Source organism: Chroicocephalus ridibundus, chromosome 18 (assembly GCF_963924245.1).
Source record: "Chroicocephalus ridibundus chromosome 18, bChrRid1.1, whole genome shotgun sequence".
Lineage (NCBI taxonomy): Eukaryota > Metazoa > Chordata > Aves > Charadriiformes > Laridae > Chroicocephalus > Chroicocephalus ridibundus.
The window spans coordinates 3,338,854-3,362,701 of NC_086301.1; the positions used below are offsets into that span (position 1 = coordinate 3,338,854).

General features: G+C 46.4%; 1 protein-coding gene across 1 annotated transcript in view; it reads left to right on the forward strand.

The window, feature by feature from the left end:
* Positions 1-23,848, forward strand: part of POU2F3 (POU class 2 homeobox 3) — a 41,922-nt gene that overhangs the window by 5,637 nt on the left and 12,437 nt on the right. The window contains exon 4 of the mRNA XM_063355309.1: positions 10,856-10,890. Within this exon, the coding sequence (XP_063211379.1) occupies positions 10,856-10,890 (35 nt within the window). The remainder of the gene's footprint in view (positions 1-10,855; positions 10,891-23,848) is intronic.

Genomic DNA, 23,848 nt, shown 5'->3' on the forward strand with positions numbered 1-23,848 from the left:
GATCAAGAATGCGCTCAGGGCTAGGATTGCATTCGTATCTTGATCAGCATGCAAGATCCTTCTGTAACAGCAGTGAATCAGTGTGTGTCTCAGTAATGTCCTCTGCGGTTTTAGCATGGAAATATGCTCGCATCTTGCCAAAGGAATAATGGCATTGAAATAGTCTTGGTCCGTTCAGTTTAGCACAAACAGCTCTTCGTTTTACACAGGGTTCGTGTCAGGAACCTAGGGATTAAGCCTTTTTTGGCTACATATATGTAGAAAAATAGGAGGGAATTCAGGAATAATCAAATCCAGCTAGGTAGTTCCAGTAAAAATTCATCGCTCTTCATCTTGAAGCATGATTGAGTTTCTCATCTCCACTACTCCCACCTGACGGCTGCTCAGACTCTCACTGTTCCATGGCTAGAAGCCTCAGTTTTCTTTTAATATGGAAAGCTGAAGAACAGGGCGATCCTTTGAAGATGATAGCGCTGGTGCTAGCACTGATTTCTACCTGGTTAGCTACCAACTCCTGCACTGCCACAAGGTGTGATACACACCAGAAAAATCAGTTTGGTATTTTCTGGCATCACTTCTGACTGCCACTGCCTGCAGTGGGCTTTGAATGCAAGACCTTGAGGCTGTAATTTCACAAAGGCTCAGAGTCAGATTCCTTTTTAGGCAAATAAACAGCAATAAGAAATATTTGTAGCACCTAGTAGGTACAACAAACTAAGATTATTAGACACTGTGAGGCTCATCTACAGACTTAAAAATACACACCTTTTAAAACTAAAAATGGTAGAGACAATGTAGAAGAATCATTGTTGTTTGAATAATGAAGAGCCCTAAGGTTGGGGTGGGGGTAGGTGTGACAGCAGATTAAAATTTTACATGAAATGCTTTTACTGTTTCACTTTTACTCTTGTCATTCGAGAGGACCTAGAAAAAAATGAGATCTTGGTAAGGCTGGAGCACCCTAGGCATGTTTTAATAGGACTAAAACTACCCCTTTATTTACACCATACACTGAAGACTAGAAATCCTCTGTGCTCTTAGCTATTAAACTGGGTTATTTGACATAATCTAATGTAGAGATAAAATCTGGTTCTATTCATGTCCGTGAACTCTGATTGACTTTGGTCAGGTCAGCTTCTGCTCAGGGCTTTCAGATGACCCCAAGCCGGTTTTTGAGATAAATGTTTCCAAGCTGCCTAGCAACAAACATGTCCCCAACTTCCCAAGCTCTTTCGAAAAACCCTGGTAGCTGATACAGGGCCTTAAATTGGGAACGAGAGTCTCCTGAAATGTTTTGTGCATCTTGGCACACAGAGCTGATGGATAGCATAGCTGAATCAAGATTAGGGAAAGCTGTGTTATTACCAGAGTTGGTATTTGCTTTTGGCATTCGCTGTTACTAAATGTAGTGGGAGACTCTGGCTGCTGCTATTGTAGTCAAAATTGTTAAAAAGGCGAGAAACTGGCACCACAGCTGATTGATTGGGTAAAATATGTTTTTCAGCTTAAGCTTCCCAGACGGCCATTAGTGTTAGCTGTAGCGCCTCTTTCTAGTGGTAATTGAGAAAAGAAAGCAGAGAAGTGAAGTAAATTTGTTTTAAAATAACAAAAATGTTTTCAGCAGCATTAGCTCTGCTCTAGGAGCCTTCAAATCAAGCAGGGAAATCAGAACAAGTAAATCTCCTTCATTTGCAAGAGAGTGACACTTCCCTGCGGACTGATACAAGGAACCTGTTTAAATTATTCTTTTTTTCTGATGCAGTCCCCGTGACTGGTTGATCTGTTCAGGATGTTCAGAGATCACATCAGACCCAGCTGTGATGAGAGACACTGCCGTGAGTCAGGAGCTTCTTGCCGGACTCCAGCAAACAGCCAGGACCCCTCCTGCAGGGTGATGGGTCCCTTGCAGGACTCCCAGAGAAGAGGGTGGCCAGGGCAGGATCGCACACTGTTGCTCAGCTGTATATATTATATTCCAGGTGTGTAACCAGGCACGTCAGCGCCGCTGGCAGTCACGACCAGCCAAGTCCACAGAGGGTCTGCCTCCACGCTTTACCTAAAAGCTCTACACATCTTTGTCATTTTGGGTTGAGTTTTTTTCCCCCTTTCCAACCATTCTGTTTACAAACAACAGAGCTCTTTGTACTGAACTGCCCTGGAAGTTTTTATTTTCCCTTATACACTTTGTTAGAGGAATATTTACTGCAACACCAAATAGTTTAGTGTTTTGTTTACTAGCTTCATGTGGGAAAATCTGTTTTCCAATGACTCATTAATTGAAGACCCGTTTCCTAATGAATTGGACTAATCCACCCAGCTCCCCGGGAATCTTCATACTTCCAAAGAAGAGGGCAGTTACCAAACTAACAATATCATAGCTTATAAAGAATGGAAATCCTTCTAGGTGCAGATTTACAAAGGCCTTTCATCACCAAAAGATGCAGACTGGCTCCAAGAAGAATTAAAAAAAAAAAAAAAAAAACAAAAAAAAAAACAAAAACCAAAAAAATACTGGAGGGAGTTGGGTGCCAAAATGCTTTTGTAAACCAAGCCCTTGATCTAAAACTGATGCCTAAAGATCTGATGGGAAGTGTCGGTAGTAGAAGCATAATCTCATCCTTTCATATCTCAGCCAGTTCTAGGCTTAGAGGGGGAAAAAGGGTAATTTGGGGCATTGTTTTGCTTTGAAAGTGTTTAAAATAATCGTGGGGCTTTTTCTTTTTTGAGAAAATTGTCAAAATTATTCATCTTTCATAGGAGGTTAGGAAAGCTGTTTTTTTTTTCTTTTTCATCCATGCCAATTTCGTAGAAAACACTTCAAAGCTTTTAGTAAGATGTTCTCCAAAACCCTATGTTTGTTTGATTCCACTCCTTTCCACGACTACTGGTTGTAGCGAAATTTTGCTATTTTACAACAAGCCATGATTTAAAATAAAAATCTAAGGAATATCACCTACCCAGTCCTGTGAATGTTAAGCCCTCCTTTACTTTAACTCTGCCTTTTTTTATCACGCTACGTGTGCGAGGGGGAAGAGGCACGAGTTTCTCCCGTGAGGGCCATGGGTTGGCCCGCCTTCCCCCATCGCCCAGGAGACGTGTAGGTCAGCCCCAGCCCCAGCCCCGGCTCATCTCTCTGGTCTGAGGGTCCTCTTTGCCCTTTCCTGCGTGATGCCAGCGTGGTTCGCCGCTGGGTGTGCGGCAGCTGCGGCTGGGTTCACAGGCAGTCCCGCTGACTCCATGGGGGGTAATGACAAGCGTGAGTTTTATGCTTGGCTGTAAGCTCTTTTCATCTTTTTAAACTGATGAAAGCCATGCCAGCAAGTTCTGGGTTGATTTTTTTTATGGGAACTGTGGGGGCTTGGCACTGCTGAGTGTCGCCCCTGGTCTTCAAGCCGAGAGGCAGAGATCTCCCCCTTCTTGTGGTTTATCTAAGCCCTCTCTATCTGATGCAACAAAATGCTGAGGTGGGACTTGCCTCTGTCTGTCTGTTTGTTTGTGTCAGACACTTGTTCCCTGTTTATCTGCTTGATCAAAACAGGTTACACCAAGCAAAGCTACTTCCCTTTGATTTCATCTGTTGAGGCTATGGGGGGGAAGCCAAAGCTTTAACAAAAGGGCGATAGGGAAGCTCTTCAAACACAACCATCGGTAACTGAATAGCTGCAGGCACTCCGAACATCTTCCCTCCCCACCCTGTAACACGGGGAACTGGCCGGCCTGCCAGGAGCCCAGGGCGGGGTGCGCGATGGGCACCCCAGCACCCGGGGAGAGGAGCTGGGGTGTGTACGTGTGGGTGCAATATAGGACAGCCCTGCGGCGTTATCGCTGCCTCGGGAGCAGCTGGTATCACTCCCTGGGACAGCGGTGGTTGCCTGACCCGGCAGCTTTGCCCGGCTCTGTCGGGTCCGGGATCTGGAAGAGCAGCAGCCAGGCAGAGGAGTGCGGTTTCATGGGGAGGGCACACGGAGCCAGCAAGGTGGGCTCTTGGTCTGCTTCTGACTCGGGTGGCAATGGCAGCAGGGTTAGCTAACCCTCACAGCTTGGGTAACACATCTGTGTGGGTTAGGAAGCAATAAACCAGCTATTTTCTCTCTGAGGGTAAGAAAGATCCTTTCCTTTAAACTCTAGGAAAATTAAAATCGTAAAAAGCTACGATGAATTTGCTCCTATGGTCTTGCAGAGTGTCCCTTTTGAGGGGACGCTGCTTTGAATGTCGTTCTGCTCCCCCTGCATCCTCAGCTTCAGCCAGCTTGTGCCCGCAGCAGGATGTCAGCATGAGACGCCTTCCTCTGCTGCTGCCGCAAGACACCTAAGGTCCCTTGGCAGTGGAGGCAAGAAAGCAAGGGCAGCTCTGAAACTGGACACCTGAATTTCCCACCCAAGCAGAAACTCCTCCCAGTACCCCGGCTTGTATATCAGTGGGTTTTGCATTAAATCCACATCAGGGCAGACGGAAAAACAGAGCCCTTGTCTGCCTCTGACACACACTCCCTGCACAAGCTTAATTAAGTCTCTCTGTGTTCCTCAGCTCCAAGGTGAGGGGCCCAATCTCTTCTGCCACCTTTTCGCCAGGGTGTAAGCTCTTTGATGCTGGTGCTGCTCTCCCCAGAGATGGGTACAGCTCTTGGCAGAATGGCGCCCTGATCCCTGCTGGGCTCTGGGAAGGCTGTTGTTTGTTGTATTCTAATCATAGGTGCCCGGGTAGGGTCTCTTTTAAACTTGATGGCTCGTGCTGGAGTAGGGTATGGAGGCTCTGACCTCCGTGTCAGCTCCTAGCTCAGGCAAAAGGAAGCGTGCGCAAGCAAGGCATGTTGGACTGAGCAGTGCAACGGCTTGTGTGAGATGAGTTGGTGGGTGCTCAGGCTGTGCTGCTTGGTGCACTCCTTGTTTCTTGTGCCTTTTGTTGTTAGCTCTCCATATGAGGCTGGAAACAGATTGCCAGACCAGAGTCTTTTGAGGAAACTTGGCCTTCCCTGGCCCCACACTAAGCCTAGTCCTCGGCTACGCCTTTGCTCTCCAAGGCTAGCTCTCCCTCGTGAAACTTTCCTCAAAGCCTCCAGGATTTCTCTTGTCTCTTCCCCCCACAGCCATGCACAGCCCCAGGACAAGTCCCGAATAAATAACAGCAGCAGCAGCAGCCGGGCTGGAAACAGCTGGTTGCTATGGCAATTGGGCCTGCTCAGGATTTGCATAAGGCTGATGATTTTCATAGCACAGCCACATTTAAGGCAAGCAGGAGAAATTTCCATATTCCCAGCTCCGAGTCAGTTGGGGCGTGGGGGAGGCCAGGAGGGGGATATTTGAAATTCAAATGAAGGTGATTAGGGTTTGAGGTTGGGTTATTTTATTTTTTTTTCTTAAACATCCCATTATGGAAGAGGATAAAAAAGGATGGGGAGGGGAAAGGGGAACAAAAGGCTGGTTTGACTTGAATTAGAGGGGCAAAGGAAGAGCTGGTCTGATCTGCCTCTTGCCTCTGGTCTAAGAGAAGAGACTTGCCCTCTCCCAGCACCTGCAGGTGAAATGTTTTCCGTGGGAACAACTGCTGCCCTCGGGTTTCCTTCTGGAAAATGCCCGAGTCTCCCACACTCGTCGTCCTGCTTTCTCCCCCTGCTCCCTGCCCTACACGAAGGGTATATTGCGCTCAGAGTTGGAGTGGGACTAGAAGATGGGTTTTCTTTGAGGCATTGCTGACAAGGGAAAGGTGTTTTTATGACCCAGGGGTTTCCACCCAAATGAAACACTTGAGACTTCAGTGAAAGCTTCCCCTGGAGTCTGTAACCATCTGGCTGAGTCAGCACAGATTCACTTTTCTTGTTAACCCGCCTTAATTTTCCCAGGGAGATGCTCCAATGCCCCGGTTTGGTCTGTTTGTGTCTTTAGAGCAAACGGTTAACGTGAAAACTGCAGCCCTACCTGGCTGCCTCAAAAATTCCCGATCCTGTTCACGCTTTCCCCTGCTCCCTTTAAAAAGCACTTCTTAAGGTAAGTCTTGGGAACAGTGAGTGTTGCAGCAGGGCACGTAAGGATCCAGGGAACTGACTGGTGTCTGCTCAGCTTCAGTTTCTGCTCCCCAGGGCCAGTGGACGCAGCTGGAGGGAATCAGGGATGGCCACTAAAATGGAGAGAAGGTGATTTAAACAAGCTCCTAGCACTCAGGGCTTTTCCTGCCAGTTCTGGAGAAGTCGCTGATCTGACTGCTGGGAATGGGAGCGTGGGGTCTATGACTTAGTACTTGCTTGAGTCTCTGAAGTGAATTGAAGTCCCGAGGAGTGTGTTTGATGATGAATATCTTTTTTGCTTAATAGAACCACATCCTTCTCAGTGCAGGTGAGCGTTTTGCTTCGTTCATAGTATGTGGGTCAAGCATTGTTTATAGTTATAGTAATTGTTGCCACTCTTTTCCTTACCTGCTCTTGGGTAATCTTTTAACTTGACGTGTTGTTTGAGGTGTGAGATTTGATTGTTGTATCAGCTAACGTGAACAAGTAAATTTCTCAGCTTCTAGAAAACGTACATGGAAAGGTGCTCTGGCCTGCTTTGTCAATCTCTAATGGTGATGTGCTTTATCAACTGGAGTGCTAAAATTTTGAGGATAGGTGAGATTAATCTTAATTTTAGATATTCAGTACTTTGAGGCTGAAGTCTGACCTACTCACCCCAGGCTCCTTGTACAGTCAATGATGAAAAGAGGTATCTCCAGAGGGTGACTCATCTCCCTGCCGTCTATCTTGGGGTGAGATGAATTGCCCTCTGGAAGTGCCTGCTTCCTCTCCCTGGCTGTAAAGGGAGCCTAGAGCAATTGGCTCAGAATTAGACACCTAAAAGGTAGACATCTAAGCCCAGGCAGCCGAATCCCCTGCCTGGTGTCTGCCTGGCACTGTTCCTCCCTCGCCATTCAGCTGTTCTGAATTTCCCTCCCAAATGCACGCGGCAGAAAACCGATTCCCTGTGGGAATTCCCCAACACCTGTTAAAGATTGAAATCACCTTCTAATTCCCTGTCCCTCCTGTGCAGCTGAGATCAAACTGCGAGGTGAATTAAGTGTGTAGTTGGGTGGGAAGGGGGCTAAGGTTAGCCCTCTGGTTGCAGCCCTGTATTTGTCGTTGGGTGAAAAGCCACAGGCGGCTGTCACTCCCCACAGGTGACATCTGCGTGTTGCTGCATGTGTTTGCCTTGCGAAGATGAAGGTGCACTGCAATTTTGATTTTACTTTTCTCCCATTACGGCACTTTTATCCTCAAGTGCCGGACTGGCTCAGCAGCTTCCAGTGGGAATCGTGTCAGTTCTGATAGAGCGCTTGTCTTTGGTTTTCTGAGCAAACGGTGCGTTCCGGGTGGGGGGAACAGCAGCGGGTGGGGGGAAGCCGTCCGGAACTGTTCTGCTGCTCCCATCCCCAGAGAAACCTCCCCAGGCAAACTCGCACCAGATCTGATGCCAGTGCTATGCAAAACAGCTGCCAGGTGAACCAAGGAGAGCAGCACAGTCCTGGTCCGCCGTGCTGCAGGGAGCCAGCCGAGCTTATCGCTGCCTTTCCCCCCGTCCAGAGCACCCATAAAGAGGGGAACGAAGGCTGACTTGATGGGGAACTATAGTGCAAGAGGGGCTCAAAGCAATCTTTCTCCAGTTAAATCCCAGGGCTTCCCCAGTTTGATGCAATTTAAGGAGGGGAGGACTGTGTCTAGCAGATGCTGGAGACTTTGGATCCCATTGTCTCTGGCTGATGTAGCAAGAAGGGAGGTTGTCGGCTGGTGTGAAGCTCCATTAAAATTAGTGGAGTTCTGGCAGTTTACAGCAGCAGAGAATCTGCTACACTTTTCTTTCTTTTTATTTCCTGGAGCTAGAAAAGATTATATCTTAAGTGCAGATCCTTGTTGTTTGAACAGCCCGCTCCTTTAAGGAGAGAAATGACTAGTTCAGTGTGAGTCCTGATGTTGATAGGAACTGGGAGGAAACTGTGTCTATTGTAAAAATATTTGTAGGAAAGTTACTGATTTAACTGAAAGAGGAGAGATGTTATCCCTATCATACCCAAACCTTGGCTTGCTGCTGGAGTTATTTTAATTTTACTCGAGCACAAGTTTTTACTGAAATAGAAAAAGATGAGATTTGTTTGCAAATAGATCTGTGCACACACACTCACTGGTCCTGCTGAAAAGTTGGAGAGATTTGTGTTTCCAGCTCCTATTTACATAACCACTGGGAGTAGAAATCGCCTCACCCTGTTTTAAATATCTCACTGTTGGACATTTAAGTCTGAACTAGTTGCCCCGGGTCCCTTTGTAGTCAATAAAGAGAAATAGTCATCTCCAGAGGGCCATTCATCTCAACTTCAGATAGGCGTCTAAGATAGGTCAGATGAATGGCCTCTGGAGGTGCCTATTTCTCCTTGCTGTCTACGAAGACAGCCTGGGGCAGTTATCTCAGACTTAGACGCCCAAGCTACAACTGAGTTAAAGTCAATCTCCACGCAGGTTTGCAGCATGCTCCGCTGTCACAAAATACCTGGCTGTGGTGCTCCTGAACACCCCTGTTGATTTATGGTAGGATGTGCAAGAGAACTGAGGGTAGGAGTTGGAAGAAGCTGTGTCTGGCCTTGTAGGAGAGGAAGGGAAAAAGAAAGGTAGAAGGCTGTCAGCTGCATGTGCTTGTGCAGGGAGGAAAAAGTAAGAGGAAGTGGAGGAAAGAATATGCTGGAGAGCTTGGGGCTGGTGGTAGCGATGTGGAGTGAAACTCCGTTCCGGCTGTGCATCTCAAGTTCCAAGTTTTGGGGTGTATGATAGTGATTCAGAGCCATCGTCACTGGGACCTAGGGATTTCCCTCAAGGTCTTTGAATCTTGCTTCATCAACATGCTGCATTTGAACGTGAGCGAAACTCTTGTATCCAAGAAACCAGAAGATTACCTTTTCCTTCCTGTTCTATTTTAGCAACTGGGAACTTTATTTCCTCCATCTCTCCTCCTTGCCTTTCTTCCCTTTAGCTACTGCCTTTAGATTGCATCAACCCCCCGTGGGTTTCAAACGTAGAAACTGCAGGCCTTGAAGATCCTCACACAGTCCTGTTCAGGTGTGTGGATACTGATTGCGATCATCTATTAACACTATCAGCATTCCCATCGTTATATGTGCAGTTGTTGGCTCTTGGGGCGTAGAGCTGGAACGCAATGAATGAACAAATTCCTCGGGCGGGAGCAGCTGGAGAGAGGTGGTCAGGGAGCAGATGGTTACAGCGAGAGGCACGGGAGCGCGTGGTACGTTGGAGGTTGTAGCAGAGTAGGGAATTACATGGAAGAAGATAAAGACCTTAAACTGGGAAGAGAAAAAGCTTTGGCGAGCAGGTCGGGCAGAAGGCTCTAGCACAGAATAAAAGCAGACAGGCTGGGGGAGAAGGCGCAGAGCTGGATCTGGGTTGAGTTGCAGACAATGAGAAGATAAAGGAGATTTCAGAACGGGGGTGGGGGCGTGGGGGCAACAGCTTGTTGTGCTGTGAAATAGTGTTCTGGTACTGTTTGACATTGAAGACCTACAGCTCAGTCTAACAAAAGCAGGTCAGTTTCCACAGTCAATACTCCTAACCTGTTGCAGATTAAATCTCCAGAGCTGTTTCTAGATAGCAGAGAACAGGGTGCCATGAAATTCTTATCGTCGACTCTAAAATATTTTGCCATCTATGAATAATTGTACCAAGCACACTCCCACTGAGGATCTCAAAGAACCATGCTGATTCACCTGGGAATATAATGTGAATGGTGCAAGCTGAAAAACTGCATGCTAGGTCAGGGTAGAGGCTCGTTCGGTTGAAGAAAGCAGGTCAATGGGAGACTTGGAGTTGCACTCCTGCCTGCACAGCCTCTCTTAACCACTTTCCAACTTTTTGCAGGAGAGACATGAACTACTGAAAAACACGATGTGTTGAAGCTTGATCAGATCACAGGGCACGGGCTATGCTTTATGGGGAACGTTATACTGGAAAAAAAAAAGGAGGCGGCGGCCCTGGGGGCTTGTGCCGGTGGGATGTGAACAATTTAAGACTGTTTATCACAAACTGGGTTGGACTGGAAGAGAATGACTTAGGGAATGGATTGTAAAGGGAAGGGAAGAGGTTTCTTGGGGTTGCCTTTGCAACTAAAGAAGCTTCGTGGAATCCCTTAAAGCATTCATATCTGTGGAGCGTACAACTTTTCCTCTGTGATGTTCTTGATGAATTTGGCAGGTGTGATGGGGGGGGGGGGGAATGTTTATCATCAAAGGGGAATGAGTGAGGGCCTGTGCGGTACCTTCAGGCTGAAACCTGTCTGATTTTCCCCCTGTGCCTGCCAATCTCTTTTGGAATCAAGGAGACGCCTCTTGAGCACAACCCCACGGCACCCTCTGTTCCTTTAGATATCCCGTAATTACTCAGTGCCACACGGGTTCCTGAAGATCCCTGGTTAACAGCCTCGGCCACCTGTTTGCTAGCCTCTCCCACAGTTAGTTCTTGCTTTATGTACAACGCCTTGGTCCTGGATTTCCCTGGAGATTTGTAACGTCCTCCTGCTCACCTCTGCTGGAATCTCCCTTGCAGTCAGTGAGCTTTCCCCCACCCTTGCTGCTTGGCCAGGGATCTCCCAGGCAGAAGCACTTCTGTTATACTCCAGCAAAAGCCAATACCACCAAATATTGCAAAAGCTGCCTTCATACTTCCATTTCTGCATTCACATTGACTCCACCTTCCTCCTCCTCTCCTTGCTCTTACAGTAAACTGAGCTGGGCTAGCAGCATGTCTTCAGTTATGTGCGTTCCAAGTTCTGGAAAGTTTACATCAATGCTGACTGTCATTAATACTGAGATATTTTTCCATTTGTTTCATTGTAGGAAATGAACAGAATGGGCTGGACTTTAACAGGCAGGTAAGATGCTCCCTGGGTTACCAGGTATTCTCCTGCTTTCTTTAATTACTGTTTTTTCATTGCTCATCTTGCTGAGTTCCAGGCAGCTACTACTAAGAGATAAAAACTGTTAGGTCAGAAGCTACCATTAAACAGACCACATAAGTTCTTCCCAATTCCCCTTGTGGGATAGAATGACAGATTAAACTTCTGGTTTGCAGGCCTTCCTATTTCATAGAAGTTCAGTTAATTATAGAGTTTCTTTAAATCACCATTTGCTTGAGGCTTTTTCTGGCTTTTTAATTTTTTTCCATTGTCATTTAGAAACAAAAGGAACCTCAGTTACACTGGCAAATGTGCAAAACCTGCCTCAAAGCCCCATGCATTTTTACTGCTTGTGACACTGGAGCTGGAAGCACTGTGGTATGCAAGGCTAAGAGCAGGGGGCTGACTCACAGGCGTATCAGCAAGGACTGAAGATGAGGTGGTTTGAGGTCTTGGAGTGCGTAGGTCAAGACCAGGCCTGCCTACAACGGCAGATTCCTCTTACAAGACAGTATGGAAAGGGACAGCAGATAAAAGCAAGTGCTTCTTGCAGGGCAAGCAAAATGAACATGTGAGGGGGACCGTTGTCATTGTTGTGTTTGCTGTTATCCTCCTGCTTGACACAGCTAAAAGCAACGCCTGTCTCGCTGAGTGCCTGGAGATTTTCTTATGTGACTCTAAGAAATCCCCAAATCTCACATCAGAGTTGCAAGTGCAGGAAGGTGGCAGCCCTCTGGAGCATATAGATCTTGAATCTGTGGAGGCACAGAGAAAATGTTCTCTGAGTCCAGAGCTAAGGGCTCCTGTGGCCATCAGTGGGGCTGGACTCAGACCTTGTAGAGAAGAGGAGGAGGTCTAGAGAGTTAACCCCTGGTCTGCTGCAGGGGCTGGCTGGGGAGCTGGAGCGAGGAAAGCAAAAGGGGCTGTAACTCCACGGGCAGTCACTAGCACTTGAAGCAGATGTTGGCACTCTTAACAGTACAGGAACCTACCTGCTTCCAACCGTGCATTCCCCGAGTTCAAGGGTTGCGATCCTTTGCAAAGGCTTCCTGCTAGCAGCAGATGGGCAGCTGAAGCTTCTCGCCCTGACTTTTCTGTCCTTCAAGCTGGCTTTGGTGGCTCTTGTCTGACAGATGTCAGCAAGCTGCTGTTTGTTTGTTTGGTTTGGCTGCTCTGGTTTCGGGTGGGTCGTAACTTCCTATCAAAGGTGTCTTAACATGCTCAGCCATCTTCCAGGTTTTTGGAATACCCAGCTGAAAACAAAAAGTCTTGTGTCTCCAGCTCTGTGGATTGCAGAGCCCAAAGCACAGGCTTTCTACACGCCAAGAGAAGAATCCAATCTGCTTATAACTAGTGATAAAAGAAAATTCCCTCAAGATAGAAATAAGCTATGAAAGTACAAGATTGTTACGTGTTGCAAACTTTTCCTATGGCAACACCGCAAAGATGTTAGAACTGGAAGCTGTGCTGAGGTTAATCAAGGAAACCTTATTGACTGTGGTGAAGCACATTTACACCCACTGATGATTTGACCCATTATCTTTAAGGTCTTAGTCCTCTGCACGCCACTGAATGTGCGGATGCTGGTAAAGCTGTGGGGGCAGACAGCCTTGCGGTCAGTAGGATTTGGGCCAGAGTCTGGTTGATAGAAACGTCCTCCTCCCAAAAAGAGATTGTGGCTTTATGTCAGTCTTTTGTAGCATTCACTTCCCACTTTTGCTTTTCTCCTTCTACCAAAGGAGTACCGCAAATTCCCTTTCATTTGTGCCAGCACATCTGTGTAACTGAGTAGCAAACCAGACTGGGGAGTTATCAGTGTTTAAAAAGCAAAAGCCTGTCAACATGCTTATTTTACTTTTTTTTTTTTAATCTGGTCGATTCCACAGAACATAGGTAGTGTCCACAGAAAGGGATTTGCAGTGATGTGAGGGATGGGGTTGTAACAGTCCGTGCGAGTGGACATAGGCGTGTGCAAATGGCTCTTTGTCTCCCTCTCTTGGCCCTCTCAAGGCCATGTGTAGATGTGAGCCATTATTGTTGTTATTATTTTAAATGAACATGAGCCCAAATGCACGCTCACGTTTCGGGTTGACCTCAGCTACTGGTGAATTCATCTTCAATTCAGCAAATAGATTTCAAATGATGAGAAAAAGGAAGAAGGGAGATATGGAAATATCAAAGTGTTTTCATGTAAAATCAGGTGCTGAGCTCTTTCATTAGGGGTGGAGGTTGGTGGGTTTTTTAATTTTGGTTTGGGGTTTGAGGTTGGTTTTGGGTGGCTTATTTTTTTTGTTACCTTGCAATTCAAGTTTTCAAACTGAAGCCAGAGAAGCATGGTTTGAAACCCAACTCCAAACTGAATGCAAGAGCTGCTGAGCTCTCTTTGACTTTATTTGGAGTGCTGGGCGCTAATCACTTTGAAGATCATAAATCTCATATTATTTAAGCCTCTCCCCCAGTCTTTGTAGATGGCCTACATTTCAGGTCTGTTTCCCTCCCATGTTATGCTCCAGGCGGGAAGAGAAGGGTGGAGTGACCTGGTTAGACCCCTTACTTGCCTACCAATTCCCTGCTGTGGCTGCTCTCACCTTGAAAATGGGGAGGAGGGAAACTCTTGTGGAGTTTGAGGTTTTCTCGCAGTTTGTGGGTCAGCCCTGCGCTTTATGAGAAAGCTGCCTTCTGATCCCTCAACCTATTTGGCAAACATTTCTTCCCCCCTCCCCTCTTCAAACTCTCCTCCCACCTGGATGCAACAGTAATTTGTATGTGAATGAGAGGGAAAAGGGTGTGTATGGAAAAAGAAGCATCTTCTGCCTTGCCTATCTGGTTTGGCTTTTTATTTAGTGAGTCTAATGCTGGTTGTTTCCTGTTTATATCAAGGGAAATGCAAAGAGACAGTAATAAACTTTCACCTTCAGTGCTGGCAACCTGCATAGGGACATCTGCTTCTTGATGGTTTGGGATCATGTCCAGAGCATGTCAGGGACAGAACCGAGTAACTTGGCAAACATGACTTCAGAGTCTTGCCATGAAAGGGCATGGTGTAGCACCAGGAAAAGATCGGACTGAAAGTGTTGAAATGGGAACTTTTTCTCACTGTAACATGGTGATCCTCACCAGGAGATGCTGCTGCGGCCTTATCAGGTCTCGTCTGGTTTACTTCCCCCTTGGTATACGCAGTGTTCAGCCTTTAAGGAAATATTGCACTGTTTATTTTTGTAGATGGGTCTGAAGAGAGCTGTTCTGGAGAGCCAGGTAATTCACCCTTTGTCTGGAGTTAATCCCTGAGATAATATTGCCTCTGGAATACACACATGGAGCTAGGGCTGATGGTTCTGGGAGATGGCAGGGCTTGTGTGAGTGTTGTAGCCCAGCACATAGTGCTGTGCATTGATCCACAACTGGAGGAGGATAATACGCAGATGCTGAATCACTGATTTCTTCTCCATCTCCAGGAAAGTGATGTGTAGGATCATGTCATCTGTTGGTCCTTGCAGCAATGCAGCCTCTGAGTCCCAGGGAGGAATGAAGGCTCAGATCTCCTCTCCTTCCAGAGGAGGGAATGAGAGGTCCTTTCCAAGCCCCTTCATGCTCTCAAGCCCTCAGCTGCACTCCAGTTCTAGGAGAGAATATGGCTCTCTTAAAATAAAGCTGAAGGTGTTAGCAGTGCAGGGAAGGCTTAGCAGGATCTGCATGTGCTCTGTATCCAAATATGTCATGTAGTTTCATTCCAGCAAAAGGCTAACCCTTTCAGACAGGCTGTCATTTGTTTAATGGTAATGACAGGTTTGATATTTGTATCAATGTAAAGGTGATCCTGCGGTGAGACTTTACAATATTTAAGACAGACAAGCAGACACTAGTGTGCTTGATCAGCCCAGGGCTCAGCACAGCTTGAATTTTCCTGTTGGTTCTTTACTCCAATTACTTTATTTTCTTTGGTTTACACCAATCAGGGGCTGTAATAAGGATATATACTTATTTCCAACAGGCTTCCTAGAAATAGGATCTTGGGAAAAAGAGGTAGCTTGGAGTGTATTGCTGGGTCAGGAGGGATCTTCATAATACAAAGGGAAGCATCCAGAACAAAATAAGGAAATAAGCGGCAATTGAAGTGGCCTTGTATTTCATATGCACATTAGCTCAACACTTACATTTGCACATTGGGTTGTACACATTGCCATTTTGACTGTTGCACGTGACTATAAGGGACGTGTTCCAAAATCCACCTCTCCCAGTGGTCAGTCAGCATTAAATAATCTGAGCTGCTTAAGGTTCCTAGTCAGTAGGACCTGAGTAGACTTTTTTTGGCCAGTTGAGTGTGTCTGCTAGTATATCACAAAAGAGCAGTGAGGGACTGGGTCCATTGAAAAATTCCTCCCTTCCAAAACCAAGTGAAGGATCCTGTGAGTTACTGCCCTGCTCTCTGCAAGAGGTGCCAAAGGGGTTCCCCTCCCTCAGGACCTCCTTATGTTAGATCTCCCTGCCCTGTTCATATCTGACAGAGTCATTGTCCAAGTGAACTTTAATTTTTGAGGTTTATGTGGGGTTTTCAACAGTTGTTTTGAGGTAATAGAGTGAGTTGTCTCAGCTCTTCACAGCTGATGTCCCGTGGATGTGTGAAATGAGAAATTAAAGTGGGTAAACTACATCTGAGATCTAAAATCCCTGGTGGCTCTTTTTCAGTGCCCTTAATAACACTCTGACCTTGTTTGGTACTTTCCGCCCACACGTCTGAAGGTACTTTGTTAATGAATTTAGCATCCCGGTGCCTCCGGAAGGTAGGGAGGTGTTTTACGGATGAGGCAGACACAGACTGACTACCTGGCTTTTCCCAAAGATGCTGAGCATCGTGATTGCAGTCGAAATCAGTGGATGTTTTATAGGACAGTTGCCTGTGGACATTGAGGCGTATTGTAATCCAGGGACCTGCTCCCTGGCGGAGCTGGGATATGGACTCTGATTCTCTGATTCATAGTCTTGTGCTCAACCACAGACAAGTTCTTCCTCCCCTCCATCCTTTTGAAGGTGGAAAGAAGGGCCCAACTTGCTAGGTAGTTTGTTATTAATATCTGGGATGCAAAACTCTCTGCAGATTTAATTTTGCTCAATCAGGGCTTCCCTCCCCGCAGGGATCTCTCTCATAGTTTTTCATTCCACTTTGTGTTCCCACCTCCCCCTAATCTCATGTGTTCCCTATATGTCATTTCTGTTCCTGCTTGGCTTTTCCCTGTGGGTAGTTCAGGTTTCAGTCTGCCCTCCAGATTTCCATCCCAGTCCTGTTTTGCCCTCCTCTCAAGGGGAGGTTCACATCCTGCTTCCTTCTCCCCTCTGGGGATCAATTCAGATTTCACTCTCTCTTCTTCTCTGCATTGCCCCAGGGTATCTGCCTAAGTCTTGCATCTGCTTTTCATCTCTTGAGCTTTCACTAACTGGAAATCAGCCCGGCTGTCCGTATCTGCCTTGACTGACACTGGATCTAAGCTGAACACTACCTTGGCCTTTCCCTTTTGAAGTTTCCTCGCTCTGTCCTAGGGACAGACTGATTGCATAAATTTGTATGTGTGCTGGTTCTTCATTGAAATGCAGCCCTTTGGGAAAGCATCAGAGAAAGCCCTGGCTCGAGGGAAAGTCCTCTCTTTCTATATATGGCACTGTTTTGCTTAGGACAGATATGTAAAGGAACCCCTTCTTCAAGCTAGTTTTGTTCTGGCGCCTTGCAGAGGTGCTCAGATGAGATTGCTGGGAATGAACTCCAAAACAGGTCAGTGAGTCTCTGGGGAAGCTTATGAGGGAAAGGAGGATGGAAGTAGGAGGAAGGAATTGGCCTTTTTAAATTTTTTTCTCAAGAGGTGGTCTGAAGCCACTGAATTAATTTTATGTTAGCCAATAACAGTTGACAACAACTCAACATCACTTCAGAGCTGGCTGGATTGTATCTGTTCCTTAAGATCCAGCTGCAGTCCATTCACAAATTCCTGCTTTCCTTCTCCAGGCTTCTAAAGAGCAACCTATATTTATAAGATATTTCCTTCACTTGTTGCCTTGGTCCACTGGCAATATATCTTGTACAGCTGTTGCAAAGCTGTCTTGCAGATGAGGGAGAGACAAATAGGTCTTCTCTTCGTGCAAATTCCCTGTTACAACTGGGCTCCTATCATCCTTTGGGAATATTTTCTAGGCTTGCAGGGGACAAGCCCTAGTTTCATGGACCTGACTAAAGGGACATAGCAATTATTTTCACAATAGAAACTAAGCTCAAGGCATGGTTGTCACTGTCAAACCACTATTTAGGTTGCTCGGCACCTTTTTAAGCGGTGAGTTGCATGAACTACTGTGCATGGATATGACTCTTCTGCCTACTAGAGAATGGCTCATCGGTAATAAGGAGAGGACTCCGAATTCTTGAAGGCCTTTCATCTGGTGAGCTCCAAGAATTCAATCAAAAGCCTGCACCACCCAGCAAGGGTGGGGCCCTACGCCCATTTTGCAGAAGGGCAAGTCATAGCATAAAAAGGTGAAGGCAATGGGGTTTCAAGCAAGGCCTCTAATTTTGGAAGCCTGACATCAGAGTGCACTTTCTCTGTTCCCAGAGGTGATGATCTGCTCGTGCTCCATGTGAAAACAGTGGGCTGAACCGGGGCTGCTCAGCCCCTTAGGAGTCAGATGTTGGGTTTACGCTAGCAAGGAACCCTCTTGCTCTGCTTCCCTGACACATAGAAATTGCCCAGAGCCACCAAGTTGGAAGTGGAGAACTGGCTTTGAGCTCCTTCTTCCCCTCAATCACTAGACTTCTTTCCCTCTGCCCAAAATGAAAAACTATGTGTTACTTTCCAGCAAAGTTGATCTTTCTCACTCTCCCTTTCTTTTTTAATTATATTACTTGTGTCTATTTAATGCAATCCCTCTAGCTGTTCTTCTTGTGTCCCAGCTCCCTGAGGCATGGCAACTGGTGCCAAAAGTGCTGTGAACCAATCAGAGACACCTGCGGAGCTGGGATGGAGCCAGCCCCAGTCACGGGAGCCGTCTGATTCCAAGTTAATTCCTTTCAAATGTGGGATGTGGTGGAAAGTGCCTTGCTACCAAAGGGGTACCAGCGCCACGACTCGCTAGATGGACACTGCTCTGCCCTCCTGGCGGATGACTGATGCGGGGACATCGGTACTGTACAGCAGGGAGGCAATGCCAGCTATTTAGATGGTTTGTGACTGGTTCACAGCCAGAGGGCACAGCGAATACAGAACAATCACGGTCTGCTCCCCTGAATGAGAGGTCCATGGAAATTTTTCATGCAGGGAATTTGGAGAACAATTAAGGGTCTTGTTCTGGCCCCAGAAAAGCCCAATAAGGCAACTTTGCTGCTGACTTCAACAGGAACATGATTAAGCTCCAGGGAACCTGTGCGAGCATGCAAGAGGGCATGGGAGAAGCCATGAAGCCCGGTGTGTGTGAAATCGGATTGATAAGGAAAGGGGCAGGGATGCAGCCCAGGGTGGGAGCAGAGAAGATAAGCACAAAGGTGTAGGCAGAGGTGGAGCTCTGGAGAGCTTTGGAAGTTGGGCAAGTGAAATTGAGAGAGATGCAGGGAGCAGTGCTGCAATGCATGGGAAAGCTGGGGCAGAAGGGCAGGACCTCTGGGCTGAGGATGGCCAGGGAGGAATGGGCAGGCAGAGTCCTGGAATGGAGACGTAAGAGAAATCACAGCCTTATGGTGGTAAAATTGTTTTCCATGCTTTGTTTGGAGGTTCTCACCATTCTGACCAAGAAAACGGCATCTTCCTCTCCCCTTTTTTTTTAAATACCTCCAATTTGGCATGTCCGCAGACCTTGGCAGAGAAGGTGCCACGTGCCTGAGTACCAACAGTAAGAGGGAAGACGCTGTAATTTGTTGCTTTTCAGTATGTTTTTGCCAGTTTTTGCATAGGAAAGCACAATCTAGCTTTTGTGCTCCTGAGGCTCTCGCAGAGGCTGCAGTCCCTAATGCGGAGAGCAGCCCTTCATCAGAATGTGCTTACCCGAGCAGGCGCCAATATGAGTGTGGACATTCAGGGCAGGTGCTCTTCCCACCTCTGGCTTTAGCTCTCCACTCCCTTGCCCAGCACCTGCTTTAGAAGCCCGCTGTGCTACACGTGATCATTTTGAGATTTATCATTTAGCACAGAGGGATGACTTCTTTCTTTTTTCTGTTCTCTGTTTAAAAGCAAAAATGCTAGGGAAAAGCCCATGAAAGCACAGCTGAGTGTGGTTCTATTCGTTTTCTTTTGTGAAGCACGTAGCTCGGTTTCTCTTAAAGTTCTGATTTCCTACCCTGCCTTTTACTGCAAGTAAGGCACAACTATTAACATCCTGAGCCGAAGCTCAGGGGATAAAGCATATCAGATCAGTCCTCAATTAATAAACTCAGAGGCCTCGTATAGCTGTGATGCAGGTGTGTTGAGGTTAGGGATTACATTTTAATTTTTCAGTGTTCTGTCATTACTGAGTTTTAGGATATTGTCTGTTAGGCATTCCATGTGGGATTAACTCCTCTTTTGTCATGCTGACAGCTTCTGAAAAATCCCACCCTTCGGTGTGAAAGGATATCAAATGTTATAGGGTGAATATTGTTGCATTGACATAAGGGTTTTCTGCTCTCTTCCTGGGTGTCTGTTAAGCCTTGCCGTACGTGCAGGATAGTACATGTGGAAATAGTAATTGCAAGCCCATTATTATTATTGCTATAATTTATTATTAGTGTGTTTTTTATTTTATGGTGCCCACGTGTGCAGGTAATTCACAGAGAAGTACACTTACGCCATTGGAAGGTGGGAAGGCTCAGTTAACTGCAATAGCCTTGAATACAGTTTTGATACCTCTTTCTGTCATAAAATTTTCTCTCTTGACTTCATGAAAATCACTTTGGGGCAGCTTCAGACAGCCCTGTTGTATTGAATAGTGTGTTGGGAGTGATTCAGCCCTGGAACAACCGTGCTGTTCGTTTTCCGTGAGGGGCAATTGGTCCAGACCCACGTTAAGTCTGTGTGCACCTGATTCTCTTCTCTCCAGTGGCACAGCCTTACCGCTCTGCAACGGGGGAGGGAGGGATGTGAGTAAGTCAAACTCTTCAACAGTTCTGAGTTGCTGACTATGAGATAAGCCAGATACGAAGGCAGATAAATATCTGTTTCAAAGAGGTTGCTGTCTAAATAGTAACTACACAACAAATATGATTGTCTTCTATCTTACAATAACGACCGCAGTTCCTGCCTAATAAGTGGCACTGGAGAAGGCTGACAAGGCTCTAAGGGCTCGCTCTGGCAGGGGATGGGGATCTCTTATCTGCATTTGCGGAAAGCATCCCAGGGTCTGGGTGCTGAACCAGTTGGTGGGTGCCCCCTTTGCGAAGAGGGTGACGGAGCGGTGCTTACGTTACATCAGAAGTGCTCGTCAAAAGGAGGTGGCTTGGGGCTGCATTCAGGCCGCCTGCTTTGATGCCTAATAGAGGAGGAAGACCAATTCAGATTACCAGTGAGCAGCGACATTAAACTGGGTTTATACGAGGAGGGCTGCAGCCAGAGTCCTGCCCAGCCAACGGGGTCTGACCGTCAGTCCATTGAATCAAAGGTGGGCCGGTCAGTCTGCCTGTCTGTCAGAAGGGTATGGCCTTCCACGCGGTGAATTCAGAGCTGCTAAGGTGAATCTTTCCAACTTCCTCATGTAAGGCTGGCTTTTCACAGCTTTGCAATATGTCTGCAGGATGTTTTTCATGAGCCAAATGTTTGCCAAAAGTTCACAGATCAGTTACAAAACAGATGTACTCTTTTTTTTTTTTTCTCCCCTTCTTCCTACTGGTAAGGAAGAGTTTGTGCAGTAATTGCAGGCAGGTTGGGAGATGTTTTCTTCATAATTCTCCTTCTTATGAAATGTTTATGAAACACCTTCCACAAATCGGTTACGCAAGCAAGCTGAAGAGCTTTGATCATTTTCCATCGCCCTCAATATGTTTCTTAGTTTGTTTTGCTTTTTGTTTTTGTTTTTAGGCCAGAGATAGGTAAGAAACAATCCATCCTTGGCCAGGCCCAGCAGAGGTGCTAGCCAACTAAGGAAAGGACTCTCTTTCCATCCAGTCACCCTTCCTGTGTTTTTCACTGTGATTGCTTAGGGGCAGCTGACCCTATTTTAAGGCTGTGAAAACATCCACTTGAGATTTGCAAGTGTGATTCCTTTCCTATCCCGCAGAAGCCCGAGGTAGCTCTGTGTACCGGTGCCGCCATCTGCCGTTACCTCCTCGGGAGGAGCCAGGAGCTGCTCCCAGCCCTGCCCGGAGCCTCCCCTCCAGCCCAAGGGGAAGAAAGTGCCTGCAGATTCGCAGCTGCCAGCCCGGGCTCCGCACCTCTCCCTGCCTGGCAGTGAGCAGGATGTGTTTGCAGTGCATCACTTGGTCCCGCTGTTTCACAAGTTCGTTTTCCCTTTGATGGTGTTATTTCCCCAAATCATATTTAACAGGAAGAAACTTGGGGTTGCTCTCAATGACTTCTTGCTCCCCGTTCCCCGGCTGATCCACATAAAACCAAGGTCCTGTGGAACCACAGTAGGCTCTGGTCCTGGTTTTAACTAAATCACTGTCTCTCACTTGCAATGTTTTAGCATCAAATATCTACGTGAGGCGATTCTGTGATCATTCCAACCTTTTTTGGTTCTTTAAAGAAAACTTTTCTCATATTTGTAGAAAATGCCTGCAAATATGAGCACTGGGAAAGGAGAAGGCAACTCCTCCCCTTGTTTTATTAATTTGAAATTTACATTATTTTAAGGGAGTCTCATGATATTGAGTGGCCTCGCCCACAATGTGTGTGGTTTTCTGGGGTTTTTGGTTTTGGTTTTTTTAATGTACAGTTGGTAATACTGCCGGTTTAGCCAGGGAAAAAATGAAGGTGCAGGATTTGCATAAACCATCCCAAAAGTTTTGGATATACCCCGAAATCTTGCTAATGAACAATTAGCCAGCTGCAGGCCTGTTGGGGAAAGAAAGAGGAGGGAGAGGTAAATTTGAGCCTAAACCCAATGAAAATAGGTACAGGGGAGAAGGATTTGTCAAGAACACCCAGGTTCCCGCCCACTGCGCAGGAGGGAGCCAGAGAATTCCAGGGACGGGGGAAGGAGCAGTGGGAGATGTTGTTGTTTTTAAATCGGGAACCGGTCCTTTGCCAAACCCACCTCCCGTTCTCATATTGTGCGATGCCGGGATGCAGCTACACACCCCTTTCGCCCTGGAACGTTTCCAAATCATTCCGCTTGGCAGCTGTAAAAATTGATTTCAGTTTGGAAATGGCTTGTGCGTCTTCAACACTCCACTCCTATTGGGATCATAACTTAGGCGGGATCAAATGCCTTGTTCTCTAAGACGTGGATAACTTTGCATTTTGGGACTGTTCAGACTTGGATGACTGCATTGTGTGAAGCAGACACACGTGAATTGCAAGCAGGCGTAATTTATTTAATTTTTTATTTATTTTTATTTTTTGCCTTGGATGACTTTTTTTATTTAATGCACCCTCAGAAAGAAAACGTGCGTAAAACCATTTGCCTGCAATGACTGGATGGCTCAGGGGCAACGGAGTATTCTCCTGAGCCTTTTCTCTAACATTTAGTAATTTAGACGCTATCCGCGTTGATAGAGATCAAGAAGATCTTTTCATCTGATTTTTTTCACCAGGCTAAGAGGGATGATCATGCCAACCTGAAAGGTAGGAAAGAACTGGAATTGATAGCATGTATAACTCTTGTTGCAAGGAGCTAGTATTATTGCAAAACTAGTTTCGGCAGTGTCCAGAGCTATAGTTGTAATGAAAGGAGATGTTGTAATTCTCTTCCCTCTGCGCGGTACCTTCCAAAATGCGGAGGTGAACGTTACAGGGCCAGCGCCCCGCACTGCAGCTGCGAGCCTCTTGCGATCACATTTTCTCCTTTGCTCCCCTGGAGATTTGTGTGTTTGTTTGCTTTAGTCAAATTGAAATAAAACCTCCCTCAACCAAAAATGTTCTCTTGGGCCACTGTTTTTAAAAGCTGAATTTCTTGTCCCCCTCTGCTGGTAGGAGGCTGTATGACCTAAAGGCCGCGTCGGCACGACAAAACCCCGGCAAAGGCGACCCTGCTTGTCTTATGGGGCATGGTGGGCTCAGGTGTAATTTGGTGGGAGATGGTGAGGTTCAGCCCTAGGAGTAAAAGCGAATCTTCAATGCTGAGCCCGTAGACAGGGTTTTCAAGACCTGTCCTTTCTGGTGTCCTCCTGGTTTTTCCAGTTTGTGGAAACTGGAGCCTCTTCTTACCCTAGAAAGGCTTAGATGAAGAATGGGACTCATGATGTGAGCCTTGTTCCAGGCATTCTCATGCTTAGGAAAAACTTCAGCCTAAGTTTGGAAATAGTTTGCTTGGATCTTTTGGAGAAAAAAAAGAATGTTATAGGAGCTCTGTATGACTTTTCTGTCCCCTGTGCATGGCATCTGCACATAGCCACTCCTCAGACAGCTTTCAGGAATTAATTTAAAAATGTCTAAAAGTTTCCCAAACAGGTTCCCCTCTCTCCTGTCCCAGTCAGCCTTACCAAAGGATTTCAGCTAGTATAAAGTGATGTAACAGTTGTTTGTTTGTTTTTATGTAGTAGCAATGTTAGAAATTAACATGGAGACTATGGAATAAACCAGACACAAGGATTCAGTTCTGGTCCCTGGATAAATTCTTCTCTTAAGAATGTGGACTCAGAAATCAAGATTATTTTTTGTAGACAGAAGTCTTTCTTGAACATTAAAGGAGGTCAAAATGACCACTGCACAAAGGGCTGACAACTGTGAAGTTTCCTGGTTCTTTTTCTGCAGCTTATTCCAGCTAAGAAAGCAGATTTTTCCTTGCCAGACCAGTACAATTTCTTGTTGTTTTCTGGTAGAAGCTGAGCAAA